The sequence below is a fragment of the Neophocaena asiaeorientalis genome, unplaced genomic scaffold, assembly GCF_003031525.2.
Source record: "Neophocaena asiaeorientalis asiaeorientalis breed wild unplaced genomic scaffold, Neophocaena_asiaeorientalis_V1.1 scaffold108, whole genome shotgun sequence".
Classification (NCBI taxonomy): Eukaryota; Metazoa; Chordata; class Mammalia; order Artiodactyla; family Phocoenidae; genus Neophocaena; species Neophocaena asiaeorientalis.
In genome coordinates, this window is record NW_020173770.1 from 5,344,563 (window position 1) to 5,368,800 (window position 24,238).

At 49.7% G+C, this 24,238-nt stretch overlaps 1 protein-coding gene across 1 annotated transcript in view; it reads left to right on the forward strand.

Moving 5' to 3' along the window:
- Positions 1–24,238, forward strand: part of CTBP2 (C-terminal binding protein 2) — a 114,969-nt gene that overhangs the window by 50,119 nt on the left and 40,612 nt on the right. The window contains exon 2 of the mRNA XM_024751534.1: positions 12,994–13,153. Coding sequence (XP_024607302.1) covers positions 13,096–13,153 — 58 coding nt within the window. The 5' untranslated portion in view covers positions 12,994–13,095. The remainder of the gene's footprint in view (positions 1–12,993; positions 13,154–24,238) is intronic.

The following is a 24,238-nucleotide window of genomic DNA, read 5'->3' on the forward strand; positions in this document are numbered from 1 at the left end:
GATAGAGCTTGTTAATGTCCCGTATTTATGGGTGTGCATGAGTTGGAGTGGAGACCCCAAGGTGCCCTAGTTAACTCTGTGCGCACTGAGCGCAGCCCTGGTATTTATTGAAGCATCTGGGGTAAGTGAAGATCACGGCAGACTTTCCGGTCTCCAGTGGGCACGGTTGAGCTGCGGAGAATGGAGTTTGCCCCAGTGTTTGCAGAGCTGGGTACATCACAGACACACCTCGTGTTAGCATGGGCAGCTGAGGATTTACAGCATTTAGATGGCTTTTTGTTAGCATTCTCTGTCCTGTAGGTAATAGAAACTTGGCACCATTGCAGTACAAATGTATCACCGTTTTTGTCTTTCCTGTTGAACTGACCGTATCTGTGACCACGGTAAATTTATTAGACTGGGTTGTCTATTACTGTGTGACAAACTACCTCAAAACTTAGAGTCTTAGGACAGCAAAACCATACCTCAAGAGTTTCCTAGGGTCAGGAACCCAACACAGCTCAGCTCGGTGCCGTGGGTCTCTCATATTGCCATCAGGTTGTCAGCCTGAGTTGACACCTACCCTGAGGGCACAACTGGAGGAGGCCACGTAGCTGGTTGTTGGTGGGATTTGGTTCCTCAGTTCTTTGGGTCCATCCACGAAGCAGCCCACAAGATGGCAGCTGGATCCCGGGGTGGGGGGAGATGCCCAAGATGGCAGTGTCGCAGCAATGCCCCCCCCACCCCACCTGCCTGTTGTTATTATCAAGTCTGTTTGTTAGAAACGGAGAGTACACAGGACACAGATACAAGGAGGTGGGGATTGCTGGGGGCCATGTGTGTTGATTCTTTTCCTGGCTTCCATAGCAAGGATGGAATCTGCCCCAAGCAGAGAGGGGGCCAGTCATAGGCCTCTTAGGAACAGTCGTGGCTCTGAAATCCTCCATGGACCCCTGACAACTCATACCCCCTCCCCACTGTTACCTGGGTGCCCCATGCCAACAGTGGGGTGCTGTGCAGAACTGACATGTCACCGGGGTTCTGGGTCTGGGTACCCCCCTGCGGGAGCTGGATGGGTCACAGAGGCATGTCCGTGCCTCCTTCGTGGGAGTCCTGTGCAGCATCGTGTCCTGTGCTGGGTCCTGAGTTCCTCGTGCTGCTGAGCTGCCTAGGCATGATGGGCATCCCTGGCCAGCGCCCCTGCCCCACGGACAGAGAATCCTCTCGATTGCATGCTGGGTTGTGTGTGTTCATATAGCCAGAAACGACTTCTGTTCAGAATTTCCCAGGACCTTAGGAAGCGTGGAGAGGTACAGGCTGCCCCAACACAGTTTTAACAGAGGCCATTAGAGTCATGTCCAGCCTGAGTCCAGGATCTCTGACTCTGAAGGAGAAACACATCTTGTCACTGTGGATAGAATTCAGATCCCTAATGGAGCTTCACGCTAGACTGTTATCCCTCAGACCCTGGCGTTCAAGGCACAGCCTAGTCACCTTCTTGCTGGCATCCCGAGGGGCCGTGCGGATTCCTGGGCAGATTCCCGCCTCCTTGGAAGCATGGTCTGCCATTGCCTGACTAAGGAGAAGGGACAGGGCAGTGTGGGACCACCCTTCTTCCCACCCCTGGCATCAGGATGGAGACATCTACCCTTGGCTAACAGAGGACACAGTGGCAGTGTGTCCAGAACAATCTTTGGGTTTGGGGAACAGAACACAGTTTAAAGCAAAGTACGGTTGGGACAGTTTTCTTTGTGTCTCTCCTTTGAAAACACAGGTCTCTCTGTCTCACAGGAGGCCACTCCTCAAGAGTTAAGGGGGTTGGTGTTGGGCCCGTAGCCCCTTCCTTCCCCCCTGCAGCCAGGCCCAAGTGCCTGGCAGAGCAGCTCCTGGGGTACAGCCATGGGCATGTCCGTATTTGTTGTGTTTTGGGGCACGTGGCTGGGTGTGGTTTGAGTTGGCGCTCCGTAATAAAGCCAGGACCCATGACAAATCACACCCCGCAGAGGCCGCCTCTTCTCCACAACCAGGCTTCCCTGCAAGGTGGTCCTGAGCTTCCCTAGGCATCACTGGTGCAAGATCCCAGAGGGGTTTCTGGGAGCGGCCACCCCAATATCGTCAGTAGGCGTGACGTGGTTTGCTAGGGCTTCATAACAAAGCACCACCAACTGGGTGGTTTAAACCACAGAAATATACTGTCACACAGTTCTGGAGGGCAGAAATCTTGAGACCAAGGTGTCAGGCTTGGTTTCTTTTGAGAGCTGGGAGGGAAGGCTCTATTCCAGGTTTCTCTTCTTGGTTTGTAGATGGCCGTCTTCTCCCTGTGCCTTCATGCAGTCTTCTATCCACATCTCTGTCTAAATTTCCCCTTTTTAGAAGGACCCCCACTCACATTGGATGAGGGCCTTAGTTTAACTTGATTACCTCTATAAAGAGTGTCTCAATAAGGTCACTGAGGTACTGAGGCTTAGGACTTCAACATGATGGGCAGTGGAGGGGGGCATAATTCAATCCATAACAAGGCAGTATGGCTGTGGGCAGCTAGTAGAAAATGTGTGTTAGGCCTTTGGGGGTCCGTATACTGACCCTGAGCCCACCGATGAGCAGCTTGGACTCCTAAGGCAGGAGGCACAGTGCTGCAGGGAGGGGGGCAGTCAGGAGCCTGCCTTTCCCCAGAAGGTCATCTTGTGTCATTTCCATGCGTTGTCTGGTCTGGGGACATGAACATAGTGTCCAGACGTCTGACTCCCTGGAGCCTCCTTCCCCTGTCTGTTCTTGGTCCATATCTCTTCTTGGTCTGGTATGGCCCCCGTAAGTCAGCTCAGAGCAGATTTTTAAATACCCATCACCTTGTCAAGAGTTCTTTAATAGGATTTCATGTGAAATGACAGTCAGCTGTAATTGTCTGTACAGGCGACGGTACTCACAAGTGCCCCATCCTCCCTAACCATCCCAGTGTTTGCCCTGTTGTTGAAGAATCCGGTTGATCATGACAGGAGTCACATCTAGAAAATTCTCGCGGGGAGCTTTGCTGCCTCCTCTCCCCTGTTCCAGCAACCCCTCTGCACCAAGTGAGATTTTAGCCATAGCACAGGACATTCAGGGCTGCAATCAATGCAAAAATGGCATCATTTACCCACCAAAGCCTTGGAGGCCAGCCAGGGGTCCACAGTAAAACAGGTGAAATAATTCAAGAGGACTGTTTAACCTCAGGAATACCCTGAAATTAACAAAAACAAAAGGAGCTAGTTAGCGGCTCCCTTCTTTATTTCTCGAATTTGATCAGCAAAGCTGAAATCGTGTGACGCACGAGTGTCACCCGCTTCTCCTCCCCAACCCCCAGCCCGGCCTCCAGCCACCCCCTCCCCTCGTTGGCCGGCGTGGATGCGAACAAAGCCTGCCTCCCCCTGGGTTCCGTTATATTCCTCATCCTCCACATTAAGACCGTGTTAAGCGAGATGAATGGCCGCAGGTTGTACTTCATATTGTTAAATAGCTACATAGAAAATTAAGATTTTCCTTTCTATGACTCAGGTTAAAAAGATAAGGTTTGGGAAGAACCGCTCTTCCATCAAAAGACTTTCTGGAGCTTGGGATGTCTGATTCCCGCCTCACGTTTCCAGAAAACTCTTGTGTGAGAACTGTGGGCTTCTGAATGCCTCCATGGCTACAGCCCAGTGGCTTTCCTTGTACAGAAACATTACGACGGAATTTGGATATTTGTAAAGACCCAGACGCAGAATATCTGTTGTCATGAAACAAAGTTATGGCTCTGTTCCCAAGGCCTGGGGTGGCTTTCCTGCGTGTCTGCTTTTGTGCCAGCGGCACCTCCTTGAAATAAAGGATGGGCCGCCCACCCCACCCCCCCTCGTGGAGCACTCCTGTCCCTTACCATGCCCTGGAGTGATGCCCTGGGACATGGGCGCGGATGAGCTGAGCTGCACGAGAGTTGTGCCCGGGTCCTGGGAAGCTGTCTCTTCCCAGCCGGCCTGCGCACCTCAGGCTAGGCTGCAGGTTCGGGGCAGGGTTGCTCAGAAGCCTTTATTGGGTTTGGTTCTTGACTGGTGACTGTGTGACCTGTCCGGTACTGAACTCGGGAGGCTGGGTCCCTACTCCCTCGGGCACATGGTCAGGTTTGGAGTGAGCTCTTCTGCTTGTGTTTGAGATAATCTTTCCGGATACTTGGTTTCTGGAAAGAGACAAAGAGTCCCAGCAGTCCGTCCTTCGCATTGATGATAACTTTATCTCTACTGGACAAGTTTGAACCCCCTCTCCTGTCAGCCTGACCTGGGCCTTACCTGCTGGCCTCTCTTAGCCTCACCTAGGCCACCAGGTAGCCCATGTGCCTCACTGGGTTGTCCACCGTGAAGTGGGCTGTACAGAGTACCCTCCCCCCAGGAGGTCAAAGCGAATCCCACTTAACGGGGTTTGGAACAAGATGGGGAGGGGCTTGTGGTGTCAGCCGCAAAGCAAGAAGGGCAGAGAGGCTCATCCAGAAGGCTTCCTGGAGAAGGCAGAATCCCACCCCAGGATCTCTGTGTGGGGTCCTTCCAAAGGTATCTCCTGCTGCGTCAGGTCAAGACTAAGCCGTGTGGTCCTGCGGCATCTGTTGCTATGGCACCCTTGGCTTTGAAATGGTAGTGAGAAAGGATGCTGGTCCTGTGGAGGCGTGGGGGTTGGATGGGGTGTGTGTCCCCTACTTCAGCACTGATGGACTGCACCAGCCCCTCCTTTCCTTCTCCAACCTGAACCATTTGGGTGCCCTGCAGGTGTGGAGAAGAGAGCTGATTTTACTGCATCAGTGTGTCGGCTTCTTAGAACTTGGTGATCAGAAAAGACTAGACAGGTCAGCTGTCCCTCTGCGGTGGTCAGCCTGGCAGGTAGAAGCCAGCATCCATAAAGGTTGCGACTGTCAGGTTCAGGAGCCCAGAGACAAGGCCCCACCTCCCAGCCGGTGCCACTGGCCAGAATCAGTTCCTGAATAAGGTTGGAAAAATCTGTTTTTTTCCACCTTCTTCTCCAAATTAATGTCTACTGAAAAGGTTGTGTATCCTGAGGTCATACACGTTTCACAACAAACGGATCCCGGGTTGAGGAGAACTGAGCAATCACCAGTTAAGCAGGTGTGTGTGGTGCCCCGGGAGCTGTGGTTTGTAATGGAAACCCTGATGCCCTTTGCCCAGGCCCACTTCAAGCCTTTGCTCTCTTTATAAGTTACATCTCTGCCAAGTTGTTTTCATCTTTCATCACTGTGGCTCCTTCCTCGTTGATGTATCTTTACACAGGAAGCATGGATATAATGGAAAATCATCCTTCAGGTGGCCCTGGCCTTTCCTGGATCAGGACCCCAAGCCCATGGCTGAGAGCCTCCCTTCTCCGTGACCCGCCTCGCCAGCGCCTGAACTTCAGCTCTGAAAGGGCAAACCTCAGTTGCCAGCCTAGGAGATAGACAGCAGGAGGGCAGCCGCCGTGTTCCCCTCCCTTGGCTGGTCGTGTTGCTGAAGGCTAAACACCTGTTGCTTTAAGGGAGATTGGAGGTCTCTTCTGTCCCTTTTGCATCCTGAGATTGAGGGGACATGCAGTGTGTCATCCTGAAGCCATCTCAGACCTTTCCTTTTGGGGGTATCTGGTCTCACTTTCTCCAGGTTCTTGCAGAGTCCAAGTTGGGATTGAGATGAGCAAGGCGAGCCTTGGCAAAGCGGCTCAGGTCTCTGCAGCCTCGGGAAGGCCGTGCAGGGTGTGCAGTGCCCTCTGCTGGCCAAAGGGCCCCATCGCTGGGCACCAGGCCGCCGCTGGGTGGACCTGCTCCAGGGAAGGGCTTGAACAGAAGGTGGGCCCTCACCGGTGGTTTCCAGCTGGCTTTGGGAGTGAGTCGAGACTGCAGAGCTCACGCTGTTGAATGTTTCCAGACTGCACAGTGTCAAGAGACACATGGGCTGGGATCTCACAAGGACAGCAAAGCAGTTGTGTCCCCTAAGGAAAGGGGATACTCCAAGTAGCCAGTCTAGGATTTAGGGCCACCCAGTAGCAAGAAATCAAGAGGCAGACGTCTTCAAAAATCTCAGGGGTTTCCCTGGTGGCGCATTGGTTAAGAATCCGCCTGCCAATGCAGGGGACACGGGTTCGAGCCCTGGTCCAGCAAGATCCCACATGCTGCGGAGCAGCTAAGCCCGTGCGCCACAACTACTGAGCCTGCGCTCTAAAGCCTGTGAACCACAACTACTGAGCCCATGTGCTGCAACTACTGAAGCCTGTGTGCCACAACTACTGAAGCCCGCACGCCTAGAGCCCGTGCTCCAAAACAAGAGAAGCCACCGCAGTGAGAAGCCTGCGCACCGCAACGAAGAGTAGCTCCCGCTCCCCGCAACTGGAGAAAGCCACATGCAGCAATGAAGACCCAATGCAGCCAAAAATAAATTAATTAATTAATTAATTTTTAAAAATCTCACATCAAGGTTTTTAAACATTTAAGATCTCATCATTGCTATTTGTTTGATAACCAACTAATTCCTTTAAATACAAGTGCAATTCATATATGTTAGAATAAGCCAAATAATCCAAAGTTGCCTTTAAAATGTGAAATCTTCTTTACTCCCCACCTGGCACCTCCACCTCCATTCCATAGACTGTTTTAAAGTTTAGCACAAGTTTAACATATAACCTCCAGTTAGCTGTCTCCTGGTGGCTCCTCCTGCCTTGGTGGCCCCCAGGTCCAAGCCCCTAGTGGCCACCAGTTATCCAAGCTCTTATTCTGCACTGGACCACAGCAAATGGATGTGGGTGCACAGGCGTTTCACAGCCTGCAGACATCACCTTCAGGTGACCTTTGGGGCACAGAGTGGCCACCCCAAAATCCTCACCACGGCCAGCGCTCCTCTGCAGGCGTTTTATGAGACGTTCCCAGACTTTCCGACGTTCTGGATTCTTCCTCTGTATGGTGTTCACTTTTACTTGCTCAGATACAAACTTGTTATAATAATTTCTTGCATGTAATATGTAAAAAAGGATGAGTCATCTGGTCAGGATGGAACTTCCTCTGTCCGCACAGAAACTGAGGATACTCATCCCTTCGCCCTGTTCAACCAGACTTAGCTACAGATCAAAAGTGCCAGAGGAGGAAAGGGTCAGAAAATTGGGAAAGGAGAAATTCATCCGTGTTTCTGGGATTCCTCAGTCTCAGCACAATGGAAATAAAGGGGTCATGTAACACCTCTTAATCGGGATGAGAGTTTGCTTATTTGCCTTTTACCTCTTTGTTTCATTTTGTTTTGCTTTTATTTTTAAAGAACGCTTTAGTGTTAGAACGAATATATTTATTTTTAAAGCATATTTGTAAGTCAGGTGCTTTAAAAATGTGTGAAAATCCTTACCACAGAAGCATCTTACTTTCTTCACCAACACTTAATTTTAAGCATGACACAAATAAAACAGCCCGTTAGGAAAATCATGAATTGTTTCTGCCCAAGCCCTCTGTTCTTGATGAAAGCTTTTAGCAAGCGAAAATATTTAGAATTCTTGAGTTTTGCATTTAACACCAGGAGATGTATTTTCTAAATCTAAACCGGGCAGAAGGATTCACTCAGAAATTGTTTGCTGGCTGAGGAGGTCGTCCCAGGAAGCGTGGTTTTCACATAGGCAGCCTCCAGCCTCACCCCAGCACTGCGATTCCACCTGCTAAAAGACTTGCTTTCTGTGTTTCATGGCTGTCACAAGCTCAATATAGATTACAGAGTCTTCATTTTTCATTTCTCTGTCTCCTTCAGATTGGTGGCAGATTTTGACCTGGCCTGAATTGTTGAATTGTATATTTGTGTGTGTGTGTGTGTGTGTGTGTGTGTATAATTATTTTTAATCTTCTGTATATTAATCCAGTTGGGTAAGCATGTTCATATGTCCTAGTATAGAAATGTCATTGCTTGGTTTCGGGGTCCATCATAACATAGTGTAAACACTGGCTTGCCCTTTTCAAATTCCATCTGAGTCGTGAAGCCTGCCTGACCTCTGCTGTTGGAAGGGGCGGTGGCCTGGTGCTAATAGCTCTTGAGCTATCTGCACTTTTCACTGGGACATTGGTGTTGCATCAGCCCCAGGGGATCAGAGGGTGGGGCCCATGGATCACATGGAGGGCATGTGACCAGGGTGTGACCTTGTCACCCTAGGGTTGGGCTGCTGGGCATTCCCTGGGGAAATATGAGCCGCCTTGCCCAATGGGGGAGGCTCCAGGAACCAGAGTGAAGCTCCGGTGTGTGTTGAAGGGTCTTGCTGGTAACCCCTGGGGTGGGGGAGGGGAGCTGTCCCTGTGCCCTTTTTAATGCCACTAGATGCCTGAACCATATGTTTCTCCTCCTCCCCCCAAAACCTAAATATGCCCCAAAGCTACTGAGCTATAATTAGGGAGCAGTAGTTGTTTTGGGACATTGACAAAATTGACTTCAGTAAATTCATTTCAGATAACAGATCTTCCCCCAAAGCTTCTTTTCTTCCTTAAAGTGTAGTTTTAATTATTTTGTTATTAACTAGGGTATTATGTCAACCATTTAACCAAAGGCTAAGCCCCTGTTTTTCCCACTGATGCCTCCCCCCTGTAGAACGTTTCTTTTGTTCCATCTGGATTTTAATTGGTCCTTCAGGTATGGTTGACAAAACAAAACCCACATCCATCTGTTCAGAGGATTCTACCCAGCTTGTCATCTGTTGTTCACCTTTGTTTGGCTTCTGAAGATTCTGGAATAAGTTCTTTTCAGGTAGCCTGAAGCCCTGTGGCTTTATTTGGGACGAGATGAAGAATCAAGAGGGTTTTTTGGTCATTGGTGGGCCAGCGTTCTCAAGGCACTATGAAAACGCACTAACCCTGTGGATCCGCTGGATGACATCCCACCTGCAGGGTCCTTGCCTGTGGCAACAAGTGCTTGGTGTTGCCTTAACCTGGATGGTGCCTCCCTGCTGGGTCATTCAGAAGTTGGTAAATGGCCCTGTTGCCACATCAGGAGAGCCTTGTAGGCCGTGGTAGAGGAGACCCAAGGAGTTATGTCATTCCTTTAGGGATCCCAGGCTTGGAAAGTTGGGATACCTCATGCACCAATGCTACTGGGGCTGCAGGAGCTTCTTCTACTTGCCTTGGGTCACGGGGCAACCTCTCAGACTTTAAATCTCCCCCTGACCCCCACTTGCAGGTTTAACAATGGAACGTATTCTAAAGACTCCCGGGGTTGACTCGGAGAACTTCGGCAATACTGGCTTAACTACAATAATATGAATTTATTATCATATCATAAAACTTGGTTTCTCTATTGACATAGTGTTTAAGTAGATTTCCTTAAAAGAACTGAAGGCTCTCCTCACGTTTAACTGGTTTCAGGGGAATTTTCATTTTGAAAGACACCATTGAAGACATCATTTACTTTGTGTAAATTCCTTCGTCTGCCTAATCTTTACAAAGACTAGGAACCAGAATAAAGAAACTGAGGGGGTCTTAAAAACTTATCTGAGATGTTAAGAATGTAAATTAGTGATGACTGAGTTTCTGTGTACTGTAGTGCTTTGGTCCTGGCAGGCAGGGCTGCTAACGGTCATTCAGTAAAGATAACCTGCCCAGATTTTAGACCGTGATTGATGAGGGGTAGCCTTTTGTTTTTCACGACCTCACTTTGGATGTTTTGCATTTGTTTGTAAAATGAAGTCTTCCTTTTTGTTCTCCCTTTTCTTAACTCTCATGCTTCTTTTTGAAGCCCACAAGTGGACAAATCTTCCATACCTGTATCTTCTTTCTAGTAATCAAGAATCTCTAAGTAGCTTTCTTATGCAAGCATCTTTCCCCTTCTGAAGTAACTTGAATTCCCTGACACCAGATCTTTCAGCCCTAGATCACACCCCTCATTTCAAGCTAACAAAACTTTAGGTAGACCTTTCTGTGGTTTGCCCTGTGATTTTAGTATCTGTCTTTTGGGAGAGAAGGTAGTGTTTTTTTCTTGTCAGGTTTGTCAGCGGTACACCCTTCCTACTTGTGAAAAGACCTGAATTGCCTTTTTTTTTTTAAACATCTTTATTGGGGTATAATTGCTTTACAATGGTGTGTTAGTTTCTAAATTGCCTTTTGACCTTTCCTGAATTTCCCCCGAGGTTTACCTCCAGCCTCAGCAGGAGGGATGCTCCTCTCTGACTGGCGCCCGCATCCAGGGGGGCCTCTCGCCGGAGGAAGGCACGAGGGGTGCTTAGAGGCCTGCTGTTGGGCACCAGATGTTCTCCTGCGTGTTCTGACCTGAGCCTCACAGCCGCTTTGGAACGTAAAGCAACGTCGTCTGCATCGTACAGACATGGAGCCTGCCAAGGCACAGTCGTTCTGCAAGCAGGTTCTAGAACTCTCTTGGCACCCACAAATACGGTGTGGAGGTTTACAATTTCAGTCAAAGTGAGACCGTGTAATACGTCCCCCTCTGGTCTTTCTTCCCTATGTGGACCTTTATCTATTTGTGGTTGAACATTGACCAGATAGTGTCAGTGGATGATAGTAGTGATAACTGCAGTGGCAAAAAGTTCGTGATTTATGAGTGGAGACTGGTGTAAAGTAAAGGCAGAGGTGGGCTTCCGTTGGGGGGCCCCGCCGAGGGCTCCCAGGGCCAGCGTGGATAGCAGGGTGCTGGCATTCTCGGCGTGGACACCAGCTAGGGACGCTGCTCACAGCTCGGCTCTGAGGAGGGCCTGTCCCTGTCCTTAGGAAGAGGGTCATGTTAATTAAGTCCTGGTAAATAGCTCGCTCCTTCAGAGGACCAAGGAGGAAAACGTCACATACATTGACACATTCTTGCTTTCTTTTTAAGCAAGAATGTCATACATTCTTGCTTAAAAAGAAATATTGGAGGGGGGAGGGATCGATTGAGGGGAGGGGTTTGAGACTACGTGAATTAGTCCGTGGTCACTGCTGTAAAGTCCAGACCAGACTCGCCCGGTGGCCTCACGACTCTGGATGCTGTCAGCATGTCCAGTCTGAGACAGGGGTGGGTGCCGCAGCTGGAGGGGACCCCGTGGAAGGGCCAGCCACAGAGAGACCCCACCCCACCCCCCAAAGCCACACAAGTCAGTTGCCTTTTTTTTTTTTAAAAGGACGCAGACAATTTGTGTAAGCTGATGCCTGATCTTTCCTTTGATTGCATAATCGAGATTCTACTTATCAATTTTTCAGGAAGCCATCTAATTATACAAATTAAAATTCAAAGGAAAGCAAAAAGAATGATTATGCCTCCTCACTCGGGGAACTGGAGGAGGAGGGTGTGAAGCCCGTCTCCCCTCAGATGATAATGCTGTCATTTCTTGTCTCCAAGGCACTTCACAAATATTAACTAATCAATTCTCTCACCCTGGATGTGGCGGCTAACACGGGGTGTGTCTCCACACCAGAGCCAAGGAGGGGCCGTCCGCCGATCAGAGCCCGGGACCCGAGCAAATCAAATTTGCCAGCCAGCCTCTGAGGGTCTCTCTTGGACAGAAACCCTTGGATCAGAGGTCCTGCTCCTCTGTCTGTCTGTCTCAAGTTGACCAGTGAGAAACCACCTTCCCCCCTTTGCATGATTACCTTTCATACAGCCCAGCAAAAGTGAAACCAGAATTTTAGAAATCTGCCTGCCCCATCAACCCGGTGCCGCTCTGGCTTGCTTCAGGACGGCTTCATCTCCTCGCTTGTCTAAGAGGGTCATTCCAGGTGTGGGGAACGTCCCAGGTTTGGAAAGGGTTTGGTGTCTCTTGGATGTCGCATTAATTATTTCTGTGAGTAGAAATTGTGCTTTTTCTTTTTCCCTAGCTCTTTTTTTAAAAATCACATAATTATTGCCATAAATCTTTTCAGCCTCATTGCTGAGAAATTAGTCTTTAACTTCCGGGAAGTCGCCTGCCTTTTCATAGTGAGACCTGCATTCCGACCTTTGAGAAAGTAACTCCCAGCGTTTTGCGTAACTGATGATCATACATAATAATCCTCATTATTAACCCTGGAGCCTCTCGTTTGTCTCCTAACCTCCTCCTCATTTGCTGGGTAACTGAGGACAACTGTGTGTGTGTGTGTGTGTGTGTGTGTGTGTGTGTGTGTGTGTGTGTGGTAGTAGTTGTTGTCAGAATAACTGCAGTAATGAGTCAAAAGCTGTGGGACTTTTGGGGGTTACAGGTGATGATTTGTGGCCTCAACTGGTACATTGGCTGAGCAGGAAATGAAGGTCAGGGTCTCCCAAACGCGCAGCCCCAACTTTCTCTGCGAATTGGGCTCCCCATTCCTCAGGCGGCGTGGCATGTGGATTTCCCTCTAGAGAGGCCCAAATACCGCAGCCCCAATGGGAGACCCTTCCTCCTCTGCCTGAGACACCACGGGTGTGGGGCAGCCGATGCCAGCTGTGGCTCCCTCTGGATGCAAGGAAGGCTCTGGAAGGTGGCACTGGTCAAACCTTGGTTAGGTGGTGCATGCCTTCCTGCCCTGTTCTCAGGCGGTGGGGCAAGGGGCTTGTGTGGTGCTGAGCGGTGGCCAAAGGGCAGTTTTGAAAGGTTTTGTGAACCTCCTGGCAGAAGGCCTTGAGAGAGTAGTGGCAGCTGGGTGTCTGCATCTCGGTCCAGAGGCCCCTGGGATGTGTTCCTAAGTGGTGTGGGTTGATCTGTGACTCCGCCCCTCTGCGGTTCACAGAAGTACAGGACCAACCCCACTGGCTATAGCTTGGTCTCTGGCATTCGAGTACAAAGTATTATGACGCAGGCTGGTCAGTAATTGGTGTTTACAGCCCCGAAGTCAAAAGCAAGAGATCCAGATGCTGCCATTTACCACGTTCAGGAACCAAAGACAGTTGTGCGTGTTCATGTGCTTCCCCCAGAGGCGGGAGACTGTCCCATGGACTTGGAGCAAATCCATCTCCAGCATTTGAGGAGGACAGCAAGCGCCCAAGGGCAGGTCCCCTTGTAGCAAGTGGCAGCCACGCCCGAATGACCTGTCATCCTTGCCCCCAGGGTGTCCAGAGAGTAAGGCTTCTTTTCTCCTTGTTTCAGGGCGCGTAGTGGCGTAATGCCCGCAGACTCCTGCGAGGGCCCCTAAGTTCTTAGAGGACCGCTTTGCCTTTTGAATCAGAGAGGTGCAAAGTTCGATAAAGAATGGCCCTTGTGGATAAGCACAAAGTCAAGCGACAGCGATTGGACAGAATTTGTGAAGGTAAGAGCCAGCGTGATTGGCGGTTTTTCACCAAAGACGCGTAGACCCGCCCTGGAATCCTGCAGCTGGTCTCCTAGACAGGCTGCGACCCACACCCCACCCCCAGCACTTCCCACCGTCCCACACGCTCTGCCAGTGTCCTTGGTGGTGTCCTTGGTGTGGTCAGTAGGCCTGACCTTCAAGTAGGCTGAGGCCCGCTTCCAGGGCAGGGGTGGGGCTAGAACAGAAGTTGGGGGAAGCAGGCCCTGAGGTCCATTTTGTCCCAAGATCATTTTGCACAAGAAAGACACTGCATATTAGGACCATCTTTTTTTTTTTTTTTTTTTTTTTTTAACTTGTCGAAGTTTCTGGACTTTATCTGTTTTGAATTAAAAGATTTACCAGCACAAATTCTGAGATATTCCATAGAAGCCCAGCATAGCCCCTCATGATCTGTTCACATCCCTGGTATCTTTGAAAAATGTCTGAACGTTTTTTATTCATGAAAGGAAAAATAAACAGGATTAAAATCTAGTGGAAACCCGGGGACAAAACTCTGAGATGTGGATTGAGCACCGTCCTCTCCTCGTTAGGGAGTGGTTAGAAATCCAGCGCCAGTGGACCTGGGCTTGGCGTGAAGTGCTCCTAGCCGGCTGGTGTCCGTGCTGTCGGCTGGGTTTGGCTTGGCGTGGTTTCCCGTGACCTCACTGCAGGGTTTCTCTCAGGAGGGGAGCTGCTGGGCGGGGTGGGCTCAGCAGCCCGACCCCCGAATAAATGCTGGCACACCAGTTGGCCAGTTCACTCAGGCCCAGGAAAGCATCTCCCAGGAGCCGTCCATATGGAATTGTTTGTAGATGTGGCTCAAGCTAGCGGTGTGGAGGCATTAAAGGCGTGTTCTACTGTGTGACTGTCTGCCCTGCAACAGCTCCGACCTAAAAGAATTTAGGAGCACTGACTGTCCCTCCACATACATCCCTGGGATTCTGCTGCAGTGTAAGGGGTTTGAGATTCAAGGATTTTGTTTTTTTTTAAATATTAAAAAAATTTTCAAACCTACAGAAAGACTGATAGAATAGTACAATGGACACTGGTATACCCATCAGCTGTATTTACCAGTTGATAACATTTGTTATCGCTTGCTTTCTTCTTATAGAGATACGTGTGTATGAATGGATGGAGGATGGATGGATGGACTTTCCCAGAACCATCTGAGAGAAATGTGTAGTGCAGCAGTTTATCCCTAAGTACCTATGGCATGTATTAGAGGCTCCTTTCCTGCATAAACACACCACCATCATCACCCCCAGGAAACTGGACCTCATCACAGCATTATCTAACATAGATGGTACATGCACATCTCCCCCACACGTCTGTTTTAGCTGGTTTGTTTGCCTGTGTGCAGAAACCTATCAAGGGACATAGGTGGCATTTAGTTGTCATGTCTCTTTGGTCTCCTTAGTCTAAAATAATTCCCTGGTCCTTTTGACTTCCAGAAGCATTGACATCATTGAAGAGCCCAAGCCAATAGGTTTGTACAATGTCCCACAATCTGGGTTCCCCTGATTGTTTGGGGGTTTTTAAATTGTACTTCTGCCCTCCTCTGGAAAGGTGCTTCATTTTTGGTACTGAGTCCCCAGTCCAGAAAGCCCTAGTGGATCAACTTTCCAAGGTTAGTATCAGGAATGTCTATGGGGCCAATTCTACCCCCCACCCCCAACCCCAACCCCAGTATTTATCTAGAGGTAGCACATCTGAGACAAGAATGGGATTGAAGCACCAGGGGCCTTTCCTCTCCTTGGCCAGGGTGGTCGGTGACAGCAAAACCATTGGCGGTTCTTTCGCACCCTCTCTCCCAGGCATGGTTTACCAGTCCCCAGCGTATTTTTTATAACAAATTCCAGCATCTCCTTTATCCATGAACGGTGTTCCTGAGACAGTTGCAGTGGTTTGTTTTATCTTTAATTTCTCAATAGCCACTATCAAGATACATGCATGACATGAAGTTACTCAAGTGTAATTTACAATCCAAAGTTACTCAAGTGTAATTTACAATCCATGATCCCAAACAGTCACTTGGTGTCCCATGAAGTATAACAGCTGTTCCAAGATGCTTCATTGGTGCTCCTTGTATTTATAAGCTGGTTTAGTGCCGTTAATGGTCAGGACAGGTGGTCAGGACATCCGTTTCCCAGGTGCTACCAGCGAGGTACAGAGCAGTTGGTGATTTGCGCCCAGGCAGTCTGCTATTCTGTATTTGGGCTTTTGCCCTTGAATCAGCACGTGGATTCCGTTATTTCTTCCTCCTGAAAGCCTCACACACCTCTGTCCCTGACTTTGGATGCTCAGCAGTCTCTGTTCTGTAAACCTGAACTAACTGTTCTTGAATGTTCTCCTTGGAAGTCCAGCAGGCTCAGCAAACAATTCTCTCCTTCCCGCCGCCCACACCCCAGGGACTTCCTGTATCCACCCCCCCACCTCTCTTCCTCTCTCTCTCTCTCTCTCTCTCTCTCTCTCTCTCTCTCTCTGTCTCTCTCTGTCTCTCTCTGTCTCTCTCTCTGTTTTTTGTTTTACGATTAAAGCCACTCCCCCCCCCCCCCTCTCTCCCTCTCTCTCTCTCTCTCTCTCTCTCTCTCTCTCTCTCTCTCTGTCTCTCTCTGTCTCTCTCTGTCTCTCTCTCTGTTTTTTGTTTTACGATTAAAGCCATGAAGCTGCCCTGCTCTGCTCCAGGCTTGTAGGAGATTTTTCTTCATACTCTTGGGTCTGTGGAAACACACATTCCTTCAAATTCTTCCCTCCCGCCTGCTGCCAACCCCAATGCAAATCCCTGGCTTTGGGTCCCAAGCCAGACAAGGCTTCTGATGCCCTCCAGGGTCTACCCCCCACCCCCACCCCTTGGATGAACCTTTTTTCTCCAGCTGAGCCAGTCTGGTGGGATCTGAGCATCACCCCTGTGCCAGTACTGCTTCCAGAATCCCTACCTGCCTCCCAAGGCCCAGTCCCTTCCTCCCTGAAACCTTTCACAGCAGCCCTTGGGGTCTCTTCCTTCTGAACTGCAGTCCCCTTGTGACCCGGTCCATCAGTCTTCATGTGCCCAGAATCTATCTGCACCTTTGCGCCTCTAAGGGGATGTTTCTGCTCGAGATTAAGCAAAGTATAGAGGATAGCTTCGCTTCTCGCCACCCAAAGTCTTCGGGACTCCATCCAACTCCGTTAGAATAATGGTCTTTCAAGCTGACTTAAAAGCCAGATTGTTTTCTTAAAGCAATCCTTCTGTTTTGATATTTGTAATTTGTTCTGTGCTCTTTCCTGATGTCTGATATCAAATAATCCTAGAGTGCTGTTGTGTGACGGTTTTGTGGAGCAGAGTCTGCTGATAGACTGGTCAGACCAAATTGCAGTCTCTTCTCTTTGTTGTACAATGTAGGTCTTGGTTTTCCCCTGTGTTTAGTTTGCTGGCATAATTGAAATATTGCATTTATGAATTGCACCAGTCAGAGAGTTTTAATACGTAACTGCATCATGGCAGAGCTGGTTTGATTAGCCCCAAGTATTTGTTGGCCAGAGAAGAGGGCTTGCTATCCCTCATCACTGCGAAAGTAACCCAGAAAAGCATTTTCTGGCGCCTAGGTTTGTAGAACGGTAATATACCACAGTGGGCTTGCTGATGACTTTTTGTTACAACATCTTATTGTGTGTTACGGTACAATAAATCACTAAACACCATTCTTTCCTGTTGCTTTTGAAAACGTAATTTGGAAAAAAAAGTAGGTATTTCATCTTCATTTTGCTTGAATGTCTTATATGTGTGGAAAAATGGTCCTGAGGATTATATCAGCTGAGCTGTGATCAGTCCCCTTCATCACATAATTCAGGAGAGGACTTCTTTCCTCTGCAGGAAAAAAAGAAATGATATGAACCTCCTTTCAAATAAACAGTCGAATTGAACATTCCTTACCTTTGGGATGTTCTTATGAGAACAGAGAATAAAAGGCGGTGAGGAAGATGGGCGGGTTGGTTGGATGGATGTGGGAGAAATAGAGGCCAGCCTCTATTGTCTATTAAATTGTCTAATAAACCGGTGTCTATTAAACACGTAGTTATAAAGCCTGGGAATCTTTGTCCCCAAGAGGACGAGAAAAGTCAGAAAATGCTGCAGGGGTGAGGTGGAAGAAGACTTTTTCCCCAGTGTCACTGTGCTCTTCTTAGTGGGATGAGCTCGCCGTTGTGAAAGTACGTCTCAGTGGACCGTTCCCCCGAGAAAGTTCATTCACGGTCCCAGAATATTCAAGAAGCAAAGATGTTGTCTAAGAGCTTCTAGGTCGTCGAGGTGGTGGAAGTGGTGAGGGTGTCCAGGCCAGCTGTGTGCTCCCTGCAGGGAGGACCGGGGTGGGGGGCGGATCTCATTGCCTGGCTCACACCCATCAGAGCCCACAGGGCAGGACTGACCTGTACTTCCCCACGGGAAGAGCATAATCTATAGACTCAGGCCAGGATCATTTTGTCTTTTATTTGTGTGCTTTTTGTTTCACCTGTCTTAAAAAAAATGCATTATAGAATCACTACTTGTTTTGTTTTTTAAAGCACTCGGAGCACCTTACCACGAAACAGCGTCAAGACCATCTATAGGCAGTCCACAATTATTTCTAATAAATGTCTTTAAATAGCCCCAAAATGTAGATCTTAAAAACGGGATTCATGATGTTGCTATACATTATAATTATATGTTTGGATGAGGCAATTATGTACATTTCCAGTAATCACGTGATCAGTGATAATTACATTAGCTATGTAAATATATAGTAGTCAACCAGACATGACTTAAAACTCTGTAGTATAAATGGATATAATGAAGCCACGTCGTGCTCAGGTAAAGGATCGGAAAAGGCAGGGGGAATGGCCAAGTTGAAACTTCGTAGACATTGTTCGTGAGGGATAAAGATCAGGCCCTGGTTTTAAGATAAATTTGGAGAGCGGCCCCTCCCCTGGGGTTCCCGCTGTCGCCTCGGGACTGGGCCCATCGAGCACCCACACCCGGCCCTCAGCTTTCTGCAGATGAGAGCCAGGTTCCATGTTGTATTATTTCTCCATCGTTCCTCATCTGTGAAATGCAGATTTAAGCTACTCTTTGCACTTGTTGACTTGCTGATGGGCTCTCACCTCGGTTGGTGGATTTTTTTAAACTCCCCACATTTTTAAAAGCAGCCTGTTAAAGCTGCTGTGTTTCCACTTTGGGGTTTGGGGTGTGGTGACTTTAGTCCATGGCCGGGTGTGGGCGTTTGTCAGTGTCTGGGTTTTGTTTTGCAGCTGTTGCTCTGGCTCTCACGCCCACCGGGGAGGGTCACGCTCTCCCCCAGGTGGGCGACACCTGTCTCTGTGCCCTTTGGGATCACGCCTCCCAAGGCAGTGTGAGCTGCCTGCCTCGTCTGCTTTGCTCAGGGTGTGTTTCATTTTGGTCATTTGCAACTTGGAGGAAAGAGGTCTGCTCCAGGCCTAACGAACGCCTCACAGGGTTCCAGCGCCTCCAGGCCAAGCCTCCTTTGTCAGAGTAGGTCTGAGGACAGCAAAGTGACCTGGCTTTGCAGAGCTGGAGGCCCGCAAATGGTGCCCCACGGGAATTCAGAGGCTGTCCCACATAGCTCAACCTAATCACAAGTGTTTGGGGTAACCGTGATGCCAGAACTCCAAGATGCGCTTTGCTGCCAGCTTCCCACCCTCTGATCCCTTTTCCAGAACCTTACAAATGACGGGCGTGGAGTGAGCCTCCTGTCCTGACTGACTTATACTCAGCTCACCAAACCGTTATTTGCTGAGCATCCAGAACATTGATGAACTCCCTTGCTCTAGAGCTCAGGCGCGCCCTCCGTCTCCAGAGAGGCCTCGGGTGGCCCTTTTGAAATGCGGGCTCCCCTTCCAGGTCCAGGGAATAGCCTCCTGGGTACCAGCAGTGGGGCTGTGCAGTAGCCGGAGGAGCATGTTCTGGACATCGCTGTGCACCTGCTCGCCGCCGTCTCCACACTTCGCGTCCTTCTTGCGTGGCCATCAGAGGGGCTGGAACACCCATCAGCTTGTTTCCCCACTCCTGGGAAACAAGAGGGCCCTCCCTTCCTGTTCGCACTCTGGAATGGGTGAAACAGACAGTGTGGACGATCAGTCCTTTCTTGTCCTCAGAAGGTCTTTAAAGCCTGTCTTCTTACTGTACGATCAGGGCCCGGGTGAGAAACAGCGCTGCGGGCCGGGACGGTATGGGTCCCTGCCAGGTAGTGTCGGACGTTGGGGGCTGTCGTCTTCCTCTGCTGTCTCTGCTCAGTGCCCACTGTGCCCAAGTCCTTGCAAGTGAGGGGCTGTGCTTGCTTCAGCCTGGACCTGGGCTCAGAGGCTGGGGCGGCCGTGGGTCAGGGCTCCCTGGTGATCGTGTGCACCTCTCTGTCCTTTTCTCCATCACAACATACTCTCCTTGAGGACGAAGACTGGCTGTTGCCACCAAGTCCTGTTCCTCGTACGGAGTCCTGTTCAACAGGTCAGTTTTTACAACCCGTGAGTCAAACAAATGAGCTCATGGTGAATGCAAGAAGGACATGTCAGGAGGGGACAGGGCTCTGCCACCTTAGTGAGAAAACCATGGGATGTCTCTGCAGGTGGATTCATTCCCTGGATTATTTGGTACTCTCACCTTTGATAGGTGGCAGATTTCTTTGGACTGGGGACAGAGTGACAGCGGGGGACTGAGGAAGCTTTCTGGAGGTGGGTTATTTGAGCTGGGCCCTGGCGGGTGGAAATGACTGGGGCATCAACCAAGGTGAGAGGAAGCCATTCCTGATACTCAGAACCCAACAGAGATGAGGAGTCATAACACAGGAGCGTGTTGGGGTGAGAGTGGCAACGTCAAGGGGAGTCGGGTCACCTGAGGTGCTGAGACTTTGCAGGAAGAGCTGTTATTGGAGGGAAGCAGAGGTCACTGAGCACCAGCCTGAGGCGGACTTTGCGCCAGGTGCTGTCAAGGATCCAGGAAAGCCTTTGCAGGGAGATTCTGCCCTGTGCTTTGCCAGGCCCTGCGTCCGACCTGGGGTCTCAGCCCACACTTTCTGCTTCACCGGCACATTCAAAACATGCCATAAAAGAGACTTTTTAATCCCATAGCATGTGCGAATCAAGCCTGATTTTCATAACGCGGCTCTCACTAAGTTTTATCATCCAGTCAAGAAATCAAGTCAGGAGCAATGCGCAAGCCTTTGTTTTCACTGAAAATGGCTAAATCGTGAGTTACAGGAGGCCTGGGGCTGTTCAGAGGGCAGCTCATTTGGTTGCAAGGCCCCACCTCGCGGCTTGGGTTTTCTCTGGAGGGCTGTGCTGATCATGTAAAGCCTCCCGCTCCAGGTTGGAAATTAGGAGCCCAAAGCCTGCATCCAAGAGCCTGTGGTGCCGCGTCGATCCTGGGATGCCTGAAATGTCTGGTCGGTTCCGCTAATGTTGTCTCTGTACTCACGTCACTTAGACGGAGGCTGTCTTAAAGCCCTGCCAGACCCTATTTGCTGTTTTACTAGTGTACTTGGGGTTTGTGTCCCCCTCTCTGATTCAGACTAGCCAAGTAAGTTGCTTTGGTAGGGGACACTGTGGGGACAGAAGGAAAGAAAACTTTTTTAAAGGCAGAAAGCTGTTTTTAAACATAAATTCTAAAGCACTTGACAGAAACAAAAACCCAACACAGCCTGTACATATTTAAAAGTAGGAAGTGGGATGTCACGGGCCTATTTTTGGCCGTCTCTGCCGGAAAGCAGAGTGTAACCCACTAACCTCAGCAGTGTCCCCCAGGAGATGCTGCCCCGTGGGGGGGCAGAGGGCGAGCGCGCTGCAGCGGCCTCGTCCTGGCAAACAGCAGGCGCAGGGAGGCATCTCGGGGGCTTTCTTATTTCCGCCTTTGCTTTCAGAGCTGCCTTGGGCTCCTGGCCCCAAGGACTGGAGAGCCAGGGGATGGAAAGCCTCAGGCTAGTGTTGGTCCGGCACAGGGAAGGCCGGCCAAGTAATGCTCCAGAGTCTCCTCCTAAGAAGGGGTAAGCATCCCTTGCCGCCAGGCCGGCGGAAACAGCACAGCTGTCAGGGGACAGGCAGTTAGACCCAGTGACCTTCCTGTGAGTCTGGCCTTGAGATTCGCTGAGTCCACCATATGCCTGATTGTTGTTATTTTCTTTGTTTTAAAGAAAGAAGTGAGGACTAGACCCCAGAACAGTCCTTCTATTTCCCATTCTTTTCAAGCAATTTCCCAGGTCATCGTCTTGATCAGAACATGAAATGCTTGTGGGCAGTCTGCCCGAGGACTGCTCGGCGGAAGGGATGGATGGTCGTCCGCCTCCTGGATTTCCTTCCCTGCTTTTCTGGAACTGTCTAGGTCATCTCAGAGTTTTCAGGTCTCTACAGTCGTGAACTGATGCCTCATGTTGCCCGGGGAATTCAACAATCGGCTTTGGGGGGTGTTGCTTATAACCTTGAGGTTCCTGTTCAGATGATTTCTATAGGATCAGCTTTACGTTGGGTTTATTTTGTCTGCAAGAGAATTTGGATTGCCTGTTCCTCAGTTTTCAGAAGATGGCTCTTTCCTTTATGCAATTTTCTGTAGTGAGACTCTTTGCAGGATTAAAAAGTTAAGTCTGAGAGACTCATTAATCTTTCAGATATTGGTCCCATCTCGCTTTATTTAGGCAACATGAGATTTTTCAGAAAATCAGCCCTTTCCTAAAGACTGTGCATGAGCTTTAAAAAAAAAAAAAAAAATCTGCCAGAGTGTTTAGAAAAGTGCAAGTCCAGTTACAGGTGTTTTTACCTAACACAGGAAAACATCTGTCATAACATTTGGCGGATTGCAAAGCTGAGGCTGTGTGAGTTTGCGTGGCTTCCAAGCAGAATGGGTCGGAAATTGATGGAAAGGAACCTGGGCCTCGTTCTGGGGTGGAGGGCGACGCCTCCCTGAAGCTGCTTCTGCTCACTGCTGTTCTGCCCCTGGCATTACACCCTTGCACCTTCTCAGAAACCTGCTCCTTGTCTCTTAGGGGCCATGGGGTATGCATGCTCTTAGGTAGTGCTGAAGTGGAGGGCTCGAACTGCTTCAGGTCATCCGTAATCTGGGTGAGTTACCAACAGCTACCCCGCTGCAAAAAGATTCGGCACAGATAACTTCCGAAGGGACATGTCTGCACCACAAGTGGCGTTTTGTGGCATTAACGCCACCCCATGTTGTGTTTCTTTATGACAGGAAGGAAGAAGAAGGAAGCATCTAGATGGTATAATACTGTTGACGCCTTAGGCTGGTGCCATCTGTTGGCTCAAGTCTGGGGGCCCTGACTCTGGCAAGGGCCCACTGCGCCTCGTTTCGAGAAGTTGAGGCAGTTGTCTGTTTAGGAGTTACTTTCTGATACTCAAGTGGTTAATTTTATAAGTGACATTTATATTTGGGGTTTTGGGGAACCTTAGGAAAATAACAGAATTACTTTGTTAAAGAGGTTCCCCTTGTCCAGCACCAGCAGGATTGTTACCCCAGGTCGGTGCAGGGAATTCCAGAAAGCAGAGCGTTGGCTTTTGGAGTTTGAGCTGGGTGCTGTGCACCGTGGCCCTGGGCCAGGTACCCAAGCTCTGCATCCCAGCACCTGGGATGTGACATAATCACTCCTGCCTGTAGAATCGTTTATGGGCAAAACACCCAGCACAAGGCTGGGTACAGACTGAACAAATGTTGAAGCCCTCTAATGAGGATCCTGTAAGGAAAAGACGATGTCAAAGATGCCGTTTTCTGGTCACCTCGAAGGGTCATGCAGGACCGCTGCAGCCCTTCCTGCCCAGCTAGCCGTGTTCTCTGACCAGTGGTGGAAGGAGGGAGGTGGCAGGGAAAGCGACAATGGGATGGAACCTCCACTAGGAGGCCTCAAAGGCCCCTCTTGGCCAAAAGAGCCAAGACCGGGAGAGGGGGTGACAAGGCAGCGTGGGCTGGAGCTGCCGGAGGGGTCATCAGGTTAGTGTCTTTTCTGGGGCGAAGGTGTGTCCCGCCGGACGCGTACACCAGGCTTGTTTTCACACAGTCTTGTCTGCTTGTCGTCCTTGTCCTTCTTAGAAGGGTTACCGCCGAGACTGCCCCATCTTTCTCCACCCTCTCCTTTCCAGAGGGGAGGAAGCTGCGCCCGGCTCTGACCAGTGCCCCAAAGAGAAAACCCGTCTGCCCAGCAGAGCCTGGAAGGGATCTGCTGTAACCAGATAGTGCTGTTTCCATTGAGTTCGGGGCTCTTCTAAGTGGACACATCCTCAGGCTCTTGGTGAGACGTGTAAACATTGTCTTGTTTGTGGCCAGGGCCGTTGCCTCTGTCTCCTCTGCCCGGGCCTTTCAGCCCATGATGGCAAATGTGCCAGCAGAGGAATTAGAGAAATTGGCACCAGCAGGCTGCTTTCATACATGGAAACCCAACGTTTTGCAGTGTGGCTCGTTCATTTTTCTCTTTTTTTCCTGTCATGCATCCTAGGAGACGGAGGGGACTGGGGGAGGATTTGAGTCTCTTTGCCATCTGCCAGGGCTTTTTCCCAGTTCACTTGAGGCCCTATTGGCATTTTTGGGTCAGAAATAGAGGCCATGGTTTGTGTTCAAGCAGCAGACTGGGGTCCCTGTGCTGTGTCCCCAGGCAGCGCCTGGGCCATTTCCTCAGTAGTCAGTTGGGGGTCACAGAGCTCTGGCTTTTGGGGACCAGTGCTCTTTGGGGAGTAACATTGGTTTAAACAGAGCTTGTCCCAAAGTTTAATATATGTACTGCTCAGGATGAGGGGGCACTGCCCTTTTAAACTGTCTTGTGTTACCGTGTGCCTCTAGTTCCCAGAAATGGATTTCTACCCACTTTCCTCTTCACAGTAAATTTTCAGTATTGCTCATTCAAAAAATTTTTTTTCTTTTTTAAACAGTTAATTCTCTTTAGCTAAAGATTCTAGTTGCATCTTAGGTTGAGGGACGTATGGGTGAAGACGAAACACTCAAGTTTAATGGCTGCAAATATGCAAATTGTCCCATTTTTTAACGTTCTAACCACACACAGCCCTTGTAGCCTCACGATTCCCAGCTTTTGTTTTCGTCGTGAATTC